General features: G+C 46.0%; 1 protein-coding gene and 1 long non-coding RNA gene across 2 annotated transcripts in view; one reads left to right on the top strand and one right to left on the bottom strand.

The window, feature by feature from the left end:
* LOC138766307 (uncharacterized) overlaps positions 1 to 18,344 on the bottom strand; it is a 19,940-nt gene extending 1,596 nt beyond the window's left edge. The window contains exons 1-3 of the long non-coding RNA XR_011358714.1: positions 18,073 to 18,344; positions 13,839 to 13,959; positions 8 to 102 (exon numbers count right to left, since the gene is read on the bottom strand). This is a non-coding gene — a long non-coding RNA (uncharacterized lncRNA). The remainder of the gene's footprint in view (positions 1 to 7; positions 103 to 13,838; positions 13,960 to 18,072) is intronic.
* Positions 18,214 to 20,102, top strand: part of ATAT1 (alpha tubulin acetyltransferase 1) — a 20,896-nt gene continuing 19,007 nt past the window's right edge. Inside the window, exons 1-2 of the mRNA XM_069943811.1 lie at positions 18,214 to 18,563; positions 18,850 to 19,053. Coding sequence (XP_069799912.1) covers positions 18,959 to 19,053 — 95 coding nt within the window. The 5' untranslated portion in view covers positions 18,214 to 18,563; positions 18,850 to 18,958. The remainder of the gene's footprint in view (positions 18,564 to 18,849; positions 19,054 to 20,102) is intronic.

Below are 20,102 nucleotides of genomic sequence, written 5' to 3'. Positions count from 1 at the left end.
TTCTTACCTATTCCGTTGACTACCGCTCATAAAGGATGGAAATGTCCTTTCAATGCCTAAGATGGAAGATCGGCGTTGGGATGGGAGAGGTGTGCTGTAAACCTGGAATGCAAAATGAAAGAAATGTGGTTAAAGGAGAAGTGGCCTCTCCAAATTATGTAATTGTCCCTGATTCCTCTCTCCCTGTTGCCCATTGCTCACTTGCACCTTGTACAATTCTCCTGTACATCTTTTTCCAAGAAATCTTCCAACCCTGTGTTAACACTAAAGCAGTACTATGCGACTCAGTGTTGTATTTAACACTGCTTCATTGTTCTTGATGGACCTTTAACGAATGAGTATTACACTGACTTAAAAAGTCCTACACTAATGTGGGAAGACTCCTAAAGACTTCTATCATATGGACTCCTTTACTGGCAATGGAAACCACTGATTTTTTTTTGACCACTTTTTTTTTTTTTAAATAATATGTATAATGTCAAATTGCGATGATGCTGAGCATCTGTACAATGTACATAGTGACCATGCTGCTCTGTGTGATGTACAGGGTATCTATATACAGATAATGCTGAGTTTATACTGTTATGGCTGACATGTGAGGAGCTTTTCGCCGTCAATCAGTATACAATGAGGATTTTGTTTTGAAACCACTTCAATACGGTCTTTGTCCATAACCCTTTCCCAGAACGTATATATATATTTAAATACAGTATTAACAGGGCAAGCTCTGGCCTTTGTACCCATCAACATCAAGGGATGGAAGAGGGCACCGAGTCCTATCCTGTAAACTTGTTTTCTGTGAAAACTGTCCAAGAATATATTGTATTTCTTTTAATTGTTACTTGCTTTTTATGGGCCCCTGGAGGGAGCCCTGACTCCATGGTTTTTCTTTTTGTATACTTTGTAAATGATAAATAAACCCAATGAGAAGGTGTATTGAACAGTATGGTAACAAGTTTAGCTGTTTTCTGAAGCTGCAGGATCTACACCTGAATAATGGAGCTATTTACGTTTCTTAATCGAAACTATACCGCACAAAGGAAACAAGAAAATTAGCAGAGCACTAGAGATGAGCGAGTACTAAAATGCTAGGGTGCTCGATACTCGAGACAAATATTTCCCCATGCTCGGGTGCTCTTTTCGAGTAATGAACCCCATTGAAGTCAATGGGAAACTCGAGCATTTTTGTAGGGGATCAAAGCTCTGCACAGGGAAGGTTGCCTGAAAACCTCAGAAAATGATGGAAACAACACGGAAATGGACAGGGAACAGCAGGGGAAGCATGCATGGAAGCCTCTGGGGCACCACATGGACAGGACACAGCACAGGGAGGATAGGTATAGCTGAACTACACATGCCAGCCAGCCAAGAGAATGTCAGCAACAGGACAAATTGACTACTGACAGCTGCACTACAAGTCCAAGCCAGCAGCCAAGAGTAGCAAAAACAATGTTTTAAAAATGTTAAGCCCTTAGAAGGACTGTTGGGTTCTTCGTGTCGGATTCCTGCCTCACCGCACACTAATTCCCTCCCTAACACTCTCCCTGCGACAGCAGCTCTCTCCCTATGCTCATCCAGCCTGCGTCTGATGTGAGCACCGCGGGACCTGATTCTTATATGCCCAGGCCATCTAATTTGGCCAGCCAATCGCTGCTATCGACATGTAGGGTTCCCACGTGATGCTACGAGCTCCCAAAGTCTCTCCTGCATTATGATTGGCTGAGAAAAAGCCGCCAAACATGCAGGAAAAGGAAGATCCTATTGTCTCGAGTATCGCGAGATGCTCCTCTGAGTAACAAGCACCATCGTACCCGAATACTCAAACGAAGCGTTGCATTATAACAAGCGCCCAGAATGTGAAAAGATGGGTCTCCAGCAGCATAGGTGAACATTCAATCAAAATCCAAGCTTTATTAAATGTTCTTTTAAAAAATAACAAGTTACTTACTGATTGCATCAACTTTAGACTGTGTGGACAGCGGGTGCCAGCAACACAGAGCTCTTTAACTAGCAATATGGACTGCATCATCAATACAGTTCCAGTGTTCATCATTGGTGGTTCAGAGGTCTGATCAGCTCCCCATGATGTACTTGCAGGGAGTTGATTTGATATTTGTGGCAACCCTAGGCCTGTGTGGCTGCCGTGACTGATCTACTATAGACAGGTTACTAGTCGATCATTTATTATATTCAGTAATATGTGCTGTAGTGATCATATAATTGCTGAGGGACTAAAAGAAAAAAAAATGGACGCAAAAAAAGGCTTATAACATTATAAGAAATAATAATTTAAATCACCCTTGATTTTTTTTTTTTATATATAAAAGTCAACAAAAGATTTTTTTGCAGCGTGCAAAAATATTTACATATATTAAAATATATTGTTAATCTTGCCTGGTTGCTAGTTGGGGGAAGAAAGAAAAAAAAAAAAAAAAACCTAAATTCCGCAATTGCTGATTTTTGGTCACATCACATCCTTTAAAAAAGGAATCAAATATGGTACCAATGAAAGCTACAGATCACATGGCAAAATATGGGCTCTTCACCACTGTAGATGGGAAAATATTGGGGTCATAATGCGGTAATTTAACAAGATATTTCAAGTGACCCGCAGAACTAAGATTTTTTTTTTTGGTGTGTGTGTGTGTGTAGGGGGGGGGGGTTATATTTTCATTGAAAATTAAACTTTCATTATATAATGCCTGAGCTGTTTCTACCAGCATCTAGTAACAGGCTTTCAGGCAAGCCTTGCGGACGTAGGCACAGTGAGCATCCCCAGACCCTATTCTTTATATGTAACACATTTGGAGGGGGATTTTAAGGGGGCAGACGAGGTCTTTTTCTCAGCTCAGGTTTGGTTGGAGGAGGGAAGAGCCATTAGCCTGCTGGCTTTAGTTTGTGGTGGAGGATAAAAGCATGCCCTTTTGGAACAGGGCCCAGCCAATCTCCTGCCGATCCACATAGACCTGTGTATAATGCAGATGGCTTTACTATAGGAATTTCCAACAGCATGCAGGACGTAGAAGGTTCCCTGAAACCTACAACTCCGTATCTGAGGTTGGATTTGATCCATGGCGGGGTAAGAGGGTTGCTACCCCAGGAAGTGCCAGTGGTTTTAACTTCGAATCCTCCATCAGAACTAGGTTCAGGGGTTGAGGAGCAGGGATCCAAGAATGTAAGAGAGTTGTTGAGCAGGATGCATTTGAATTCAGGAGAGTGGGACCTGTATTGGTACTGCAAAAAATTACATAACTATGGGGGCTACCAAGAATGGACCTTTTGGCAACAAGTAGAGATGAGCGAACTTAAAGTAAGTTTGGTTTCGCAAAGTACTGACGTGTCGCCATTTGACTACTGGTGGAGAGACATGATGGATGAAGCCAGAAGACGGCCTTAAAAACACTGGATACAGCCATAGGCTTCTCCTGCCTCCGGGAGTCCAAGGCCGAGCATTTGTCACTTTGGGAAACAAAAAGCTTCATGCTGATCTCATAGAGCAGCCTGTGCCGGGCAGACATCACTAGCTGCTCTGGTCCAGATTACTTCTAATACAGCCTGTGGTCTAAAAGTGAAAGACACAAAGGAAAGAGGTGATCACTCTGCTATGTGCCTCCTGTCAGCTGTGTTTGTGCCCTTACATCTTAAAGGGGTTATCCAGTGCTACAAAAACATGGCCACTTTCCCCCTACTGTTTTCTCCAGTTTGGGTGGGGTTTTGAAACTCAGTTTTATTGAAGTAAATGGAGCTTAATTGCAAACCGCACCTGAACTGGAGACAACAGTAGGGGGAAAGTGGCCATGTTTTTGTAGCGCAGGATAACCCCTTTAAGGGCATGTTCACACTGAGCAAATACGGTGGAATTCTGCAGCGAATCTCTCCTCCGCGAAATCTTGCCGTGATCAGTGTCCTGCTGTGAGTACATGAGAGGGCGTGCACTCCTCCACTCCCGCCGCTCTCCGCTCAAAGAAGTGACGTGTCACTTCTTTGAGCGGAGAGCGGCGGCTACAGAGAAGCTTGTGCTCTCCCATAGACGGGCTATGGGACACTGAGACAGGCGGGATTCCACGATGCAGAATTCTGCCTGTTTTACTAAGTGTGAACAAACCCTAAGGTCATCAGCGGTGAGGTATTCATGCCAGGCCACTTTGCAGCAGCAGCACTGCAGGAATTAACGTTCTGCCAGGTGGGAACCAAAACACCAGAACCCTTGTCAGTAATACTCACTGTCAAACCTGCACAAACCGACTGTAATGCACATAGATAAAGTGTGTCCATATAATCTTGATAAAGGGAGGTACCTAGTGTCTACTACCTCCTGAAGAAGAAAAAAAAAAACTGTGTCCTGTTGACCTTTATAGAGGGGAGTGGGGGTGATTTATTAATCAGTCTATGTCTTCTGCCTCGTTTCTAGAGGAAACTTCAACCCAATAAGTGCTGCCGTAGAACGCCCAGGAATGAATAAATATCAGTGCATACAAAATTGGCTAAACAGTGTATACCTACAATGTAAAAATCAGTGTGGACACTAGATGGCAGTGTCACAAATTATTGACTGCAATGGAGAGAAGAAACGTAAATATAAAGACAAGACAAACAATTACCAATCACAGATAAAGCCAGTGTAGATTATTGTTGCCTACGTAACAGGGAAGGGAAACACAGCGTCCTATGCAACTATAGTGTTTTGTTCGTTTTTTTTAGGCAAAATAACGCCCATTGTTTCATAATGACGGCCATCAATCATGATCATGATTACTATTGATGGCTGTCATTGTAAAATAACGGCCCTTATTTTACAAACGTTTTTATGTTATCTTGCATAAAAAGATGTTGTTAGAGCATAGTCTAAGGATATATCCCAAAGGCATAATAATAATTAGCAGGTAAGTATATACATTAGTGCCCATTACTAACAAATAACTGTTGTACTGCATTAACAAAAATGCAAGTCTGCATTAAAGGGGTACTCCGGCGCTGATAAAAAATAAATCAATCATAAACATAGTTTTCCCACTTACCATGCCTCCTGAGTCTGTCTGCATTTGAATTTTCCCGCTGTTTGCAGGTCCCTGAAGATGGCTTACATCTTGCTCAGTTAGGGTGGGTTCATACTGAGGAATTCTCGCGGATAACATCCACGGAATTCCGCAGTATGTCCACGCGCCTTTCCGCCGGCTCCATAGACACCATTCTATGGGCCGGCGTATTCCTCTATCCGCCGAAAGAAGTGACATGTCACTTCTTTCGGCGGATAGCGGAATACGCCGGCCCATAGAATGGTGTCTATGGAGCCGGCGGAAGGGCGCGCGGACAGCCGACGGAATTCCGCAGAGTTTATCCGCGAGAATTACGTAGTGTGAACCCACCCTTAATCAGAGCTGAGCAACCTGAGTCATCTGACAAAGGGAGGCTGGCCAAACAGGGCTTAGACCAGTTTCCCTCGTGATTATGTCATTGTCACAAAATTATTGACTGCAATGGAGAGAAGAAACATGTAACATAGTAAATAAGGTTGAAAGAAGACAAGAGTCCATCAGGTTCAACCTAGCGAAACCCTACTGTATTGATCCAGGGAACGCAAAAACCCCTATGAGGCAGATGACAACCACCCCACCACAGGGAGAAAACTCCCCCCGACTGCAATGGCAACCAGAACAATCCCCGGATGAACGCATCTCAGGAAATCTAATGCCCATAACTTGTAATATTATATTGTTCAAGAAAAGCATCCAGGCCTCCCTTGAACTTATTTAATGAATTGGCCATGACAACATCGTGTGGCAGAGAGTTCCACAGTCTTACCGCTCGTACAGTAAAGAACCCGCGTCGATGCTGATGATGAAATCTTCTTTCCTCTAGACGTAGAGGATGCCCCTTGTCATGGTTACAGACCTAGGAGTAAAAAGATCACTACAAAGATCTCTGTACTGTCCATTCATATATTTGTACGTTGTGATCAGATCGCCCCTAAGAAGTCTTTTTTCTAGTGTAAATAACCCCAAGCTCGATAACCTGTCCTGGTACTATAACCCACCCATTCCCTTAATGACCTTTGTTGCCCTCCTCTGCACCCGCTCTAGTTCAGCTGTGTCCTTCTTATATACCGGTGCCCAAAACTGTACACAGTATTCCATATGTGGTCTGACCAGTGATTTATAAAGAGGCAAAACTATGTTCTCATCTTTAGCATCTCGGCCTCTTTTGATGCATCCCATTATTTTATTAGCCTTGGCAGCTGCTGCCTGGCACTGATCACTAAAGTTGAGTTTACTGTCCACCAATACCCCCAGGTCCTTTTCGGAAGTAGTTTTACCCAGTGTTTTATTATTTAGTACATAACTGTATTTATTATTTCTACGGCCCAAGTGCATAACCTTACATTTATCCACATTAAACTTCATTTGCCATTTCACCGCCCAAGCCTCCAGCTTCTCCAAATCCCTCTGTAATATGATATTATCCTCCTCTGTACTGATTACTTTACCCAGTTTAGTATCATCTGCAAAAATAGAGATTCTACTCTGTAGCCCCTCAACAAGATCATTAATAAAAATATTAAAAAGAAGTGGACCCAACACTGACCCCTGTGGTACCCCACTAGTAACTAAAACCCAATCTGAATATGTTCCATCAATGACCACCCTCTGTTTTCTATCACACAACCAGTTACTTACCGATTTGCATACGTTTTCCCCGAGTCCCAGCATCCTCATTTTGTAGACCAACCTTTCATGCGGCACAGATATAAAGACAAGACAATTACCAGGATATCTGGCTAGTCCTGTGTTTCGAGACTCTTTGATGAGGCTCCACGGGCTCTTCTTTTGCATATTCATGTTTCCCAGGGGGCAATGCACCTAGGACTTCACTGCATTGAGCGCTTTCACTAGCAGCCAGCAGTGTTGTTGTTTGGCTGGTCTCCCTAAGATCAGCGATCTGTTTCTCTTATTGCTCTACTAGGCATTGCTCCCACCTAGCCAGAATCCTGCTCCACACTGATGAGGGGCAACACCCCGAAACAGCTGTATGTGGATGGTTACCTGGCCTTGGTTTTTCCCTTGTCATTACATTGACTTATAGGGCCACTTAATATGGTGGTTTTGGTGGTTTTCTAACAGGAGCTGCCCCTTAGCTGGGTCCTTCCCGGAAGGATATCTGGCTAGTCCTGTGTTTCGAGACTCTTTGATGAGGCTCCACAGGCTCTTCTTTTGCATATTCATGTTTCCCAGGGGGCAATGCTCCTAGGACTTCACTACATTGAGCGCTTTCACTAGCAGCCGGCAGTGTTGTTGTTTGGCTGGTCTCCCTGAGATTAGCGATCTGTTTCTCTTATTGTCACAAAATGGCTTCCACAGAGCAGCCTGGGGTCAACAGTCATTAGGTAAGGATGAGTTTACTTCACTTCCTGGTGGGGGGTTGAGGGGGGAAAAGATAGGGAAGGGGGGCAGATAGGTGATTGAAGCATATTACAAAGTTATATAATGTGTATAGTAATGTGTTTCAATGACTAGAAGAAAGCTTTTCGCTGGAGTACTTCTTTAATAAGCCAAAGTATGTACTTCACCACACACAATAATACATCTGGCTTTGGAGAAATACCGCTCATACTGACTAGGGCTATGTTCACACAGTGTGATTTTTAACGACAAGAATGGCAGTTATTGCCGATTTAATACAACGGCTGTTCTCGCCATAAAATAATGCGCTGCAGTGAAGTCTATGCAACAACAGCTGTTGTTCACACACTGTATTGAACAATTATTGACCTTTCTGTTATCTGCAGCAGCTATTGCAGGAACAACGGCCATTGTTGGCGCTCTGTGCACACAATGTATGGCCGTTCTATGGGTAATTAGATTGCAAGCATAGGGTTCCCTATATCATTATTTATTTTGTATTCATCAGTGTTCATTTAATATAATTGTTATGAATCACGTAATTAATATCTTGAATATACGGTTTCCCTATCGTCCCATTGGCATCACAACAGAATGGGGTATATTCGCCCCTGCGAGCCCCTGGGACGAAGGAATCTTTTTAATGAAAACAATTAATCAATTATTTTAATCCCCTCCCACGGAAGTATAAGTGGGCCCCCCCCCCTCACCTAGTCAGTCTTTTTTTGCTTCGCCTGTTAAAGCCCCAAGGGACCTTGCCCCTCCTGCTTAACTTTCTATGTTTCTCTTTCAGGTACCTTAGGCACAGCCGGTGTCTGTGCTGTAGCGGCGCCATTGTTTGTTCGCCGCTCGTGGACCGCGGGGCTTAGGCCTTGCGTTCCATGCGGTGCCTCCTCCTGGAGGCCGGACGGCGTCATGACGTCAGACGCCGGCGTCGTTTCGTCATGACGCCGACGCCGCTCGTGACGTCACTAGCGGCCGCCGGAGCTCCTCGCTTCATATGGCGGTGGGAGCTAGTCAAGCCGGGTGTACTATTTTGGTGCTCCTAGGAGATTTACCTTTACTAGGTATCCTCTGCTAGTTCAGTTCTGAACCTCTTCTGCTGTGATCTGCTGTTCCTACATCACCTGTGTGCTGATTCTGTTCCTCCGGCAAAGTAAGTGGAGATAGTCTCCTATACTAGGCTGCCATCTAGTGGATAAGTAGGATATTACAAGCTAGGCTTGTATCACATTACCACTACTCATAAATTTTGAAAAGATGCATCTTTATTACAGATGTCAGCTATGGAAACCAGTCCCTCTGGGAAAAGAGGTTCTAAATGCAAACATTTTATGTGTGCTGACTGTGAGACACCATTGCCAGATGGATATGAATACCGTACGGAGACATTCTTCTATCAACTTTCAGGTTCCTCATGTGTATATTACGTATTAGTTACGTGGTTATATATGTATTTTCAGTCCGTTGTACTTCCTGTCGGCCTAAGCCTAATGAAGAACCCGATGTACAAGATGTTGTTGTATGGGTAAAGGATTACGTTGAAAAGTCAATGAATAACAAAGAATGTCGCCATGTTTGCCATAAAAAGAGATCAAAGCGTAGCATATCTCCTTCGGTATCCCAGCCTGTAAGTACAGTCTTTATAGGCCTGGAGATTCTCTGATCTCCTCCTCTGGTTAAGTCTGTGTGTGTGTTTTGCCTTAGGGGTCTATTGTAAAGACAATTGACGAAGATAAATCATCATCATCGTCCGAATCTTCTTCTCCCTCTGAAGATGACCATGAGAGCTTCAGGGGATATTTTCCTATGGACAGTATATACAAGTTGCGTAGAGCTGTCCAGGAGGAGATTCATCCAGAGGAACGAGAAGATGGGGGTTCTCACGCCAGAAAGCCTAGGGCTTTTTTGGTTGGAGAGACATCTTTATCCATGATGCAAAATGAGTGGAAAAAAACGGAGAAAGCTCCAGTTTTAAGTAAAAAGTTTAAAACCTTATATGTCCTCAAGGAGGAACATTGTAAGGATTGGAATGAGCCTCCCAAAGTGGATACAGCTATTGCTAAGCTATCCAAAAATACGGTCTTACCATCTGAGGATGGCTCTAACCTAAAAGATCCTATGGACAGAAGAGTAGAGGTGGCATTCAAAAGATCATACAATGCTGCTACAGCTCAAGGAGCTGTGTCTATTTCCTCCTTTGAGGTCTCTAGGAGCCTCAGAAGGTGGCTGGCTAAAGTCCAAGAGGATCTTGAAGGTGGAGTGAACAGGGACAAGGTCCTTCGTTCATTTAAAAAGGTTAACGTGGCTATAGATTTCCTATGCGATGCCGCCTCGCAAGGAACCAGATTAGCCGCAAAATCTATGGCCCTTTCTACAGCCGGACGCAGAGCCCTTTGGTTAAAACCATGGGCTGGTGATGCCAATTGAAAATTCCAGCTATGTAACTTAGAATACCAACCTGGCAGATTATTTGGCCCTGAATTAGATAAAATTATGGAGGAAATGTCCGATAAGAAGGGTAAATCCCTTCCACTGACCTCCTCGAGCGGATCATACAAAAATCGTAGTTCCTTTCGTAGAAACAGATCCCCTCAGAGAGGAAAAAGTCGCTACCAATCCAGGGGGAAAAGTAGATATTACAATAAAAGAGGTGGAGGTAATCAGCAGAAAAAGGAGTCCACAAAGAAGCCGGACTTCTGACGCCAGAAGTATACCTGTGGGGGGGCGTCTAGTTCATTTTCTTCATGCTTGGGAAGCATTAATAAAAGATCCTTGGATCGTAAGCATTATCAGACAGGGTTATGTGCTTCCTTTATCAACTCTCCCCCCCCCCCCCCCCCCCCCCCCCAAGGTTTCTTACCTCCCGTTATCTAGGTCCAATAAAACATCCGGTGTTGGAAGAGGAAGTTCTCCACCTCCTAGCGGTCGAAGCCCTAGAAGATGTCCCTCAGGCGGACATCGGTCTAGGTGTATATTCTCCAGTATTTCTCGTGCCGAAGCCATCCGGAAAGTGGAGGCTTATTATAGATCTAAGGTATCTAAATCGGTTCATGGAAAAGAAAAAATTCCGCATGGAGAATATAAGGACCGTAAAAACCCTCCTCCAGGAGGGGGATTTTATGGTATCAATAGATCTCTAGGATGCCTACCTCCACATACCTATCCTGCCTGCCCACAGGAAATTCCTACGAATAGCGATTCTACTCCAAGGGAGAATAAGACATCTGCAATTCAAGGTACTTCCATTTGGAATAACCTCAGCTCCCTTCATTTTTACAAAGGTGATAGCGGCGATCATGGTCAACTTCAGGTTACAAGGGATAAAGATTATACCTTACCTCGACGACTGGTTGATTATGGCCCAGACTCAGACTCTTCTGAGTACTCAACTGGAATATGTCAGGGACATTTTACTCCAGTTGGGATGGCTGGTCAACCAGGAGAAATCAGACCTGATCCCGTCCACAACGAAGTCATTCCTAGGATTCATCATAGACTCCAGACAGATGAAATTTCTTTCTCCTCCCAGACTGATTCGGATCCAGAGAGGCGCACAGTTTCTCATTCCTCCTCGACAGGTCTCACTCCGAACCCTAATGAGATTCCTGGGACTGCTCTCCTCTGCTGCAGAGGCAGTTCCATGGGCGCTCTGGCATATGAGGTATCTCCAGAAAGAAGTTCTCTCTCCATGGAATCGGAGACTAGAAGACCTAGACGCTCTGCATGTCCTGTCAACAGAGACAAGACAGTCACTAACTTGGTGGAGACAGGTAACACATGGAGTTTCGATAGCCGAACCACAGTGGACCACGATTACGACGGACGCCTCAGGCTCAGGTTGGGGTGCACATCTGGAGGAGAAGATGATTTCGGGAGTATGGAGCAAACAGGAATCCTCCCTTCCATCCAATGTTCGAGAGCTCAGAGCAATCTACCTAGCTCTGTCACACTTCTCCCCAATATTAACACAAAAGGCTGTCCGGATCAGAACCGACAACATAGCATGTGTGGCGTATATCAACAAGCAGGGAGGTACCAGATCATCTCTACTTCTCAGAGAAGTAGAGTGTATCTTCAGATGGGAAGAGCCCAGGATAGCCAGGCTATCTGCTCTACACATCAGGGGCATCCACAACACCTTGGCAGATCGATTGAGTCGAGGGTTAACGGTCCCGGGAGAATGGTCTCTTTCCAGGAAAGTGTTCATTCTGTTAACCCGGAGATGGGGTCTTCCAGAAATAGACCTCATGGCATCAGCAGAGAATGCCAAACTGAAGAACTTTTGTTCCCTCTACTCAGTAGACAATCCGTCGATAGTGGACGCCATGTCCATTCGATGGACCTTCCAGTTGGCATACATATTTCCTCCAATCTCTATGATACCGAGGATACTCATAAAGATCAGGATGGATCAGGCATCAGTGATCATAATCACTCCCTTTTGGCCCAAGAGGTCATGGTTCACCCTCCTCATGAATATGAGCAGGGGGGAGTTTTGGAAACTTCCTTTAATACCAGACCTGATATCGCAGAGACATCATCTATGCCAGGACCTTCAAAGCCTCAGTCTCACGGCGTGGAGACTGAGGGGGCCATATTGAATGCCAGAGGTTTGTCTGAGAGGGTACTCTCTACCTTATCTCATGCTCGTAGTGCGTCTACGAATAAGTCTTATTCCCGGATATGGAAGATCTTTCAGGCTTGGTGCCTTTCAAAACAGATCAACCCTTGTAAACCTAACACTCCTCAATTGCTAGAATTCTTTCAAGAAGGGTTTGATAAAGGGTTAACGCCGGGCTCCATTAAGGTTCAGATAGCGGCACTTTCTGCCCATCTGAATTATAAATTGTTCCAGATTTTGGATATCAAGAATTTTGTTAAGGGCATAACAAGGTTGAGACCTAGAGTCACCAAACATGTAGACTCCTGGGATTTATCCTTTGTCCTCAGAAGTCTTTGCCTTCCTCCTTTTGAACCGCTGAATGAGGTTGACTTAAAGTTTCTTACATTTAAGTGTACCCTACTATTGGCAGTAACATCTGCTAAACGGGTAGGAGAGCTCCAAGCCCTAGGATCTACGCCTCCATACGTCATCTTCGCTGAAGATAAGTTTTTTCTCCCATGACCCAACCTCAGAGTCAAGTTGATCTCTCCTTGTTGGACGTTTCTAGAGCTCTAAGAATTTACTTATCCAGAGTGGATTCGTTTAGGAAAGAAGAAAACTTACTGATCCTGTTTTCGGGGAAAAATAAGGGAAGTAAAGCATCCAAACCCTCCATCTCCCGATGGATTTGTGATTCTATTGGTTTATGTTATTCTTCTGCAGGAAGACCTCCACCGGAGTTTACAAGAGCCCATTCCACCAGATCAGTGGCTTCGTCTTGGCCAGAAAGAGCAGCAGTGCCATTGCAGGACATCTGTCAAGCTGCCTCATGGTCATCATTGTCTACCTTTGTCAGGCACTATAGGATTGAGGAAAAGCTTTCATCAAGAACGGCCTTTGCCAGGGCTTTTCTTAACGCTGCCTCTACAGATGACCCACCCTAGGGGAATTTACTTGCTAGTTCCCCATTCTGTTGTGATGCCAATGGGACGATAGGGAAGCAAAAATTATATTGTTAATTTGTTTTCCCTGAGACCCATTGGCATCACAGGACTCCCTCCCTGTTATGTTTCGTGCTATGAGACTGACTAGGTGAGGGGGGGGGGCCCACTTATACTTCCGTGGGAGGGGATTAAAATAATTGATTAATTGTTTTCATTAAAAAGATTCCTTCGTCCCAGGGGCTCGCAGGGGCGAATATACCCCATTCTGTTGTGATGCCAATGGGTCTCAGGGAAAACAAATTAACAATATAATTTTTGCTTCTTTCCTGACACTTTTTTTTATTGGTGTAATACATACCCATGTCATCTTACTGTGTATCACCCCCCCCCCCCCCCTATGTTTTTATGGGAGTATTTTAAATTTGGATAATGCATTAATAAAGGATATTTAATATAATTCAAACGCAGCACAAGTGTTTGGCAAATGTGTGCCTTTTTTTGTTAGATAAATATTTCCTCTTAATAAAAGCTCCTGCTCATCACCAGCTAGCTAAAAGTCATTTTAGGCTCATGTCTTTATTTCTGTCGGGAAAGAGGTGTTTTACTTGCAGGCGGTAGTTTGGTTGTGACTATATGTGTTCTGCTGCAATTACATCTTTGGCCACTAGGGTGCGCAGGCGGACAACTGCTCTGGAATTATAGAGACAGCTTGTCTCCACCTGCAACTGCCGTCTGCCAATCCAGAGCCACTGCAACTACATTGTTTCCCCAAAAATAAGACAGTCCTTTATATAAATTTTTCCTCCCAAAGATGCACTTTGTTTTGTCTTTGGGGGATGTCTCATTTCTGGCCCCCAGCCTCCCCCCCCTGGCCCCCTCCGGCATACTCACTAACGTCCAGAAGACCAGAAGCATGCGGCGGGACATCAGGACATGCGTCGGTGCAGCAGGATGTCGGGACGTGTGGCTTGAGGTCGGGACGTGCGGACATGGGGGCCATGGAACAGCGTGCCTGTGGCACCGGTGTCAAGGTCCACAAGGGGATTAGGTGAGTGGGGTGCTGGGGGGAACTGGTGCCTTATTTTAGGTTAGTGGGTAGCACAGTGGGGGTGTCTTATTTTCGGGAAAACACAGTATTTAAACTAACTCCACCTGCCCCTCCCTGAGCATTGTTGCATTCTAGCGCATGTAGTAAAGGTGCTTGTCTGCTCTTGCTGAGTTCCTGTGTATCTTGACCAATGCCTGTTCTCTGGATTACGCTTTCTGGCTGACCCTTGTCTAAACTACGGGATTGTCTAACCTGCCTCTGTTTGACTGCCATACCCATCTCATCCCTGGCACTGCACTGGCTATCCTGCTGATGACCCGGCTTGTTGACCACGTATACTTGTATAACAAGGGAATAGGTTTTTGATGTCCGTTGGTACAAATAAGCATTCTCTACCAGGCCCTTGTCTCACGAATAAAAAATATACCAACATAGCACAGTCCAAACAAAGCAACAACTAGGCTAGTCTGGTCTACTGAACTCTCCAGGCATGCCACACAGGGCCGTATTTACCACTAGGCACTGGTCTGGTGCCTAGGGCAGCACCTTGCAGGGGGCAGCACCAAGGAGCAGGGGGAAGAAATGGCAGTGTTATCCAGTCACAGTATGGCACTATTGGTCAGGTATGGTATGGCAGTGTTATCCAGTCACAGTATGGCGGTATTTGTCAGGTCTGGTATGGCGGTGTTGTTCAGGTCTGGTATGGTGGTGTTTTTCAGGTCTGGTATGGTGGTATTATCCACAGTATGGCAGTATTGGTCAGGTCTGGTATGGCGGTGTTATACAGTCACAGTATGGCGGCATTGGTCAGGTCTGATATGGCAGTGTTATCCAGTCACAGTATGGCGGTATTGGTCAGGTCTGGTGGTGTTATCCAGTCACAGTATGGCAGTGTTATCCAGTCACAGTATGGCGGTATTAGTCAGGCCTGGTGTGGCGGTGTTATCCAGTCACAGTATGGTGGTATTGGTCAGGTCTGGTATGACAGTGTTATCCAGTCACAGTATGGCGGCACTGGCGTAGCTACCATGGGGGCAGAGTACGCCGTCGCTATGGGACCCGGGGGTTCAGGGGGCCCGGGACCCCGCGTTAAAACATGCCCCCGCCCCCTGTATTGCGTGAGCGGCCCTGAGCCATCCCCTCCGCCCGCCCCTTTTATCGCCGCTCACTGAGCCGATCAGAAGCCCGGAAAAGTGCAATGAGCAGCACTTTCCTGGGCTCCTGATCGGCTAAGCGGCGATAGAAGGGGCGGGCTGGGCGGGCGGAGGGGATCGCTGTCCTACTCACCTGTCCGCCGGCCCCAACAGCTCCTCTCCCGACACTCCGGTCTCCCGTCATCCTCCGGGCACAGGCAGTGGGGTACAGAGACGCTGCCTGTGTCCCGGAAGTGTTCTGCAGTGGCAGTCTCTCTGTCCCCCACTGCCTGTGCCGGAGGATGACGGGAGACCGGAGTGTCGGGAGAGGAGCTGCTGGGGCCGGCGGACAGGTGAGTAGCCTGTTTGTTGTTTTTCTGGTCGCAGGGGGGGATTGGCTACTATGGGGGGCACTATATGGGGGCATTGGCTACTGTATGGGGGCATTAGCTACTATGGGGGGCATTGGCTACTATGGGGGCACTGTCTGGGGGCATTGGCTACTATATGGGGGCACTGTATGGGGGCATTGGCTACTATATGGGGGCACTGTATGGGGGCATTGGCTACTATATGGGGGCACTGTATGGGGGCATTGGCTACTATGGAGGGCACTGGCTACAATGGGGGCACTGTATGGGGGCATTGGCTACTGTATGGGGGCATTGGCTACTGTGGGGGGCACTGGCTACTATATGGGGGCACTGTATGGGGGCACTGGCTACTATATGGGGGCATTGGCTACTATATGGGGCACTGTATGGGGGCATTGGCTACTATATGGGGGCATTGGCTACTATATGGGGGCACTGTATGGGGGCATTGGCTACTATATAGGGGCACTGTATGGGGGCATTGGCTACTATATGGGGGCATTGGCTACTATATGGGGGCACTGTATGGGGGCATTGGCTACTATATGGGGGCATTGGCTACTATATAGGGGCACTTTATCGGGGCATTGGCTACTATATGGGGGCATTGGCTACTATATGGGGGCACTGTATGGGGGCACTGGCTACTATATGGGGGCATTGGCTACTATATGGGGGCACTGTATGGGGGCACTGGCTACTATATGGGGGCATTGGCTACTATATGGGGGCATTGGCTACTATATGGGGGCATTGGCTACTATGGAGGGCACTGGCTACAATGGGGGCACTGTATGGGGGCATTGGCTACTATATGGGGGGCACTATATGGGGGCATTGGCTACTATGTGGGGGCATTGGCTACTATATGGGGAGCACTATATTATGGGGGCATTGGCTACTATGTGGGCACTATATGGGGGCATTGGCTTCTATGTGGGGAACTATATGGGGGGATTGGCACTAATTACACTGCTGCTATCTCCAAACTGTGACAATGAGCAAAATATTTTTTTTTCTATTTTCCCCCCTAAAATCAGGGGTGCGTCTTATCAAAAGGCGCGTCCTATAAAGCGAAAAATACGGTACTATATGGGGGGGGGGGTGGCAGAGAAGGGTCTAACTACTTAATGAGGGACACAGTTGTCTAACTACTATATGGATACAGAGGGGACCACTATATGAGGGAACAGATGGAGCAAATAGATACATTGGATATTGGGGCATGAGTGAGGAACCTAAACTGTCTGGCAGATCCTACTGAGAGAAGTCCTTATGGTGGCCAGGCTGGATGGAGAAGAAGGGAAAAGGTGAGCAACTCCGATTGGAGAAGACGCCTGTAACTGCACTGTGATCACTTATGGTGTGTAAAGCCTGTGTGGAGCCTATACATGCCACTATATGGCCAATAGTAATATTGGACTGTGGACTGTGAATTTTATTCCGTAGCAGTGGTAGCATTATTCAGTATGCGGGGGTTTTAGTCAGTAATAGGTGGTAATATTTGTCCCATGTAAACTGGTACTGTTTATATTATTCATCTTAACATACTGGATTTGGTTGGTAACAATATAGTGGTAATGGCAGTGGTCATGGTGCTATAATGCTTTTCCTAATACTATATATACATATTGCTCTCTCTTCACAGCTTAGTGGTCAGTTGTTTGGGGGGGGGGGGCAATCAAAAGTTTGCTATGGGGCCCAGTTAGTTCTAGTTATGCTCCTGTATGGCGGTATTGGTCAGGTCTGGTATGGCAGTGTTATCCAGTCACAGTATGGTGGTATTGGTCAGGTCTGGTATGGTGGTGTTATCCAGTCACAGTATGGTGGTATTGGTCAGGTCTGGTATGACAGCGTTATCCAGTCACAGTATGGTGGTATTGGTCAGGTCTGGCGGTGTTATCCAGTCACAGTATGGTGGTATTGGTCAGGTCTGGCGGTGTTATCCAGTCACACTATGGTGGTATTGGTCAGGTCTGGTAAGACGGTGTTATCCAGTCACAGTATGGCGGTGTTGGTCAGGTCTGGTATGACAGTGTTATCCAGTCACAGTATGGTGGTATTGGTCAGGTCTGGCGGTGTTATCCAGTCACAGTATGGTGGTATTGGTCAGGTCTGGTAAGACGGTGTTATCCAGTCACAGTATGGCGGTGTTGTTTAGGTCTGGTGTGGCGGTGTTAAATGTGACGCCTGGAGCTATTACCAACCAATCTACCAATCCTATGGTGAGAATTCCTTCAGACAATATACAGACGGCTCTAATCATTGATTATCAAGATTATTGGCAATACGCCCAAGAAAATCCTGATGCTAATTGGTGAGTGAGGATGGCGCGTCTTCAGGTTTATTGCCTAGGGCAGCAGCGGCTGGGAATACGGCCCAGATGCCAGGGTATACAATGTGTCCATCTATTCCATAGTAATTCTCATTCTATGCTAGCCTTTATAGATAACAGTGGGGGCCATCTTAGATGGAGTCACCAAATGTAACTTCATTGAGCAAAAGAAAGAACAGGAAAGGTCCCTGCAACCACTAAGGACTGACAAAAGTATACAGTAACTAAGGAATACATCAGAGCTGCTCCTACAGGAATATACAGCTGTTACCAAGGAAGGCCCGGACAGTTGCTAGGGAGCCTCACAGCCTTTTTTTTTGTGACTGACAAGAGGGGCGGTCACGTGACAGCTCATTCTCCGATAGCGGGAGGGCGTGGTCTCGGTTTTTTAATACTACAGCCGCAAAGGCATTTTTCTCCCGACCAATCAGGAGGCGGAGGATTTTGTTGCTAAGAAAGCCGTCGCTAGGTGGAAGCAGGGTCGCCTTCGCTGATTGGAGGCGGCAGCCGTCACGTGGTCAGGCCCCCTCTCGCCTCTTAGCCGGAGCCCGGTTTTCTTTTGTCTCGGGCACGCGCAGGTGCGGGACAGCGGCGGCGGGGACGCGCCTCAGGGCCGTATGCAGCAGGTGTACGGGCCGACCCTATAGAATACATAGAACCTGGTGTGCGCGCCGCCCCGCACTGACAGCCGTGCATGTGAATTACTGGGGGGAGGTGTAGAGAAAGGTAAGTGTGCATATATGACTGTAGTCATCTCTCTATAGACACATATAAAGGCTGCCTATATACAGATATACAGATACCTATACAGGACTGCATAGAAAACTGACAATATCGCCTGTTCACATCCCTCTTTGTGGTGGTCCCTATTGCCCCTTAAAGGGGAACTCCTTTACTTTATTTTTGTGGAAGACACTGCCGTATATACCATTACATCCTCCTGCTGTATGTATATATATATATATATATATATATATATATATATGATGTGGTGTGCTCTTGTCACATACAGGTGGGCTCTGCCACGTTCCATACTGAGGCGTCGGTGGGATATGACACTAACCTAGGACACATCTTCCCTCACCGAATTCTAGTATAACCATTTCACCTCCGCAATCAAGATGGAGTTTGCCTTCGATATCCACAAGATCTTTCTGGAGCCAATCAGCAAGCTGGATAACACGCTCCTCCCACAGCGGCGGCCGCTTATCTCCAGGTGTGTAGGAGCCCACCAGTAACTGGCTGGTACTACTATAAGGGGGTGGAGTGTATGCAGTGACTCCTCAGGGGCGGGGCTACTGGGTCATGTGACTAGTGAGAAGAGGATCTGTGAAAATGTTGCAGAACCTGAAAATTTTGACAGGCCAAATGAGTTTGTTTACCAGGCGGCAGATTTGTAGAGTCTCCAAAGGGCGGCATGTTTTATGATCCCGTCTTCTACACACCACTGACTTCATTGACCCCATGACCTGCAAATGGTAGCTGGACACAGAGGGTATGTGCACACTACAGAAAAGAGGCGGAATTTCTCATGGATTCCACGTCAAAATGCACACGGAAACCGCTTAAAATTTTGCCCGTAAAAAAACGAGCATTGTAATTTTATTTTGTGTTTAATGACTTTCCGCTCATTTGTTCACACAGTGGAATTTCCATCCGTAAAAATTCATTCGCGGAACTGTATTCTGCCCAAAGAATTGACGTGTAAATTCTTTGGGAAAGATTTCCGCTAGAGGTATCCTATAGAAGTCAGTGGGGCTTGAATTCTGCTTAGGCGAGGAATGTCAAGCACAAATGTTTTCTCTTCAATTCCTCGCCTATTCCTCAGTGTGAACATACCCAGACGTAGAGTGCAAGGAAGTCAGGACTGCAAAAACTCTCCAGGTATTATTGTTATATGCATCACGCATCATTACACTACAAGTGATCACTGCCCCTTTATAAGGAGCAGCAGGTGTAATGGTAGTGTGACCATGAATTAGATCACCAGGAGCAGTCACATTGCAGTGACTTGTATACGTCAGGGGCTTTTTTTCTTGGAGAAGCAATAAAGATTGAAGAATTTGGAAGGTTGATGCTTGAAGAAGGCAATTTCTGGTGGGGCTGGATTGTGGGTGTTTGTGCACTTATTGTTGTAAGCTGCAGGTTTTCTGCACACACACACCTTACTTAGGATTTTCATGATTTCAAATGATTTTAAATTTTGCCTCAGGCCGCAGAAGGCCTAGAATCATCCCTGATGAGAGGACATGCAGCATCACTGAC

This window comes from Dendropsophus ebraccatus, chromosome 10, assembly GCF_027789765.1.
Source record: "Dendropsophus ebraccatus isolate aDenEbr1 chromosome 10, aDenEbr1.pat, whole genome shotgun sequence".
NCBI lineage: Eukaryota > Metazoa > Chordata > Amphibia > Anura > Hylidae > Dendropsophus > Dendropsophus ebraccatus.
This window is presented reverse-complemented; position numbering and strand designations above follow the sequence as displayed.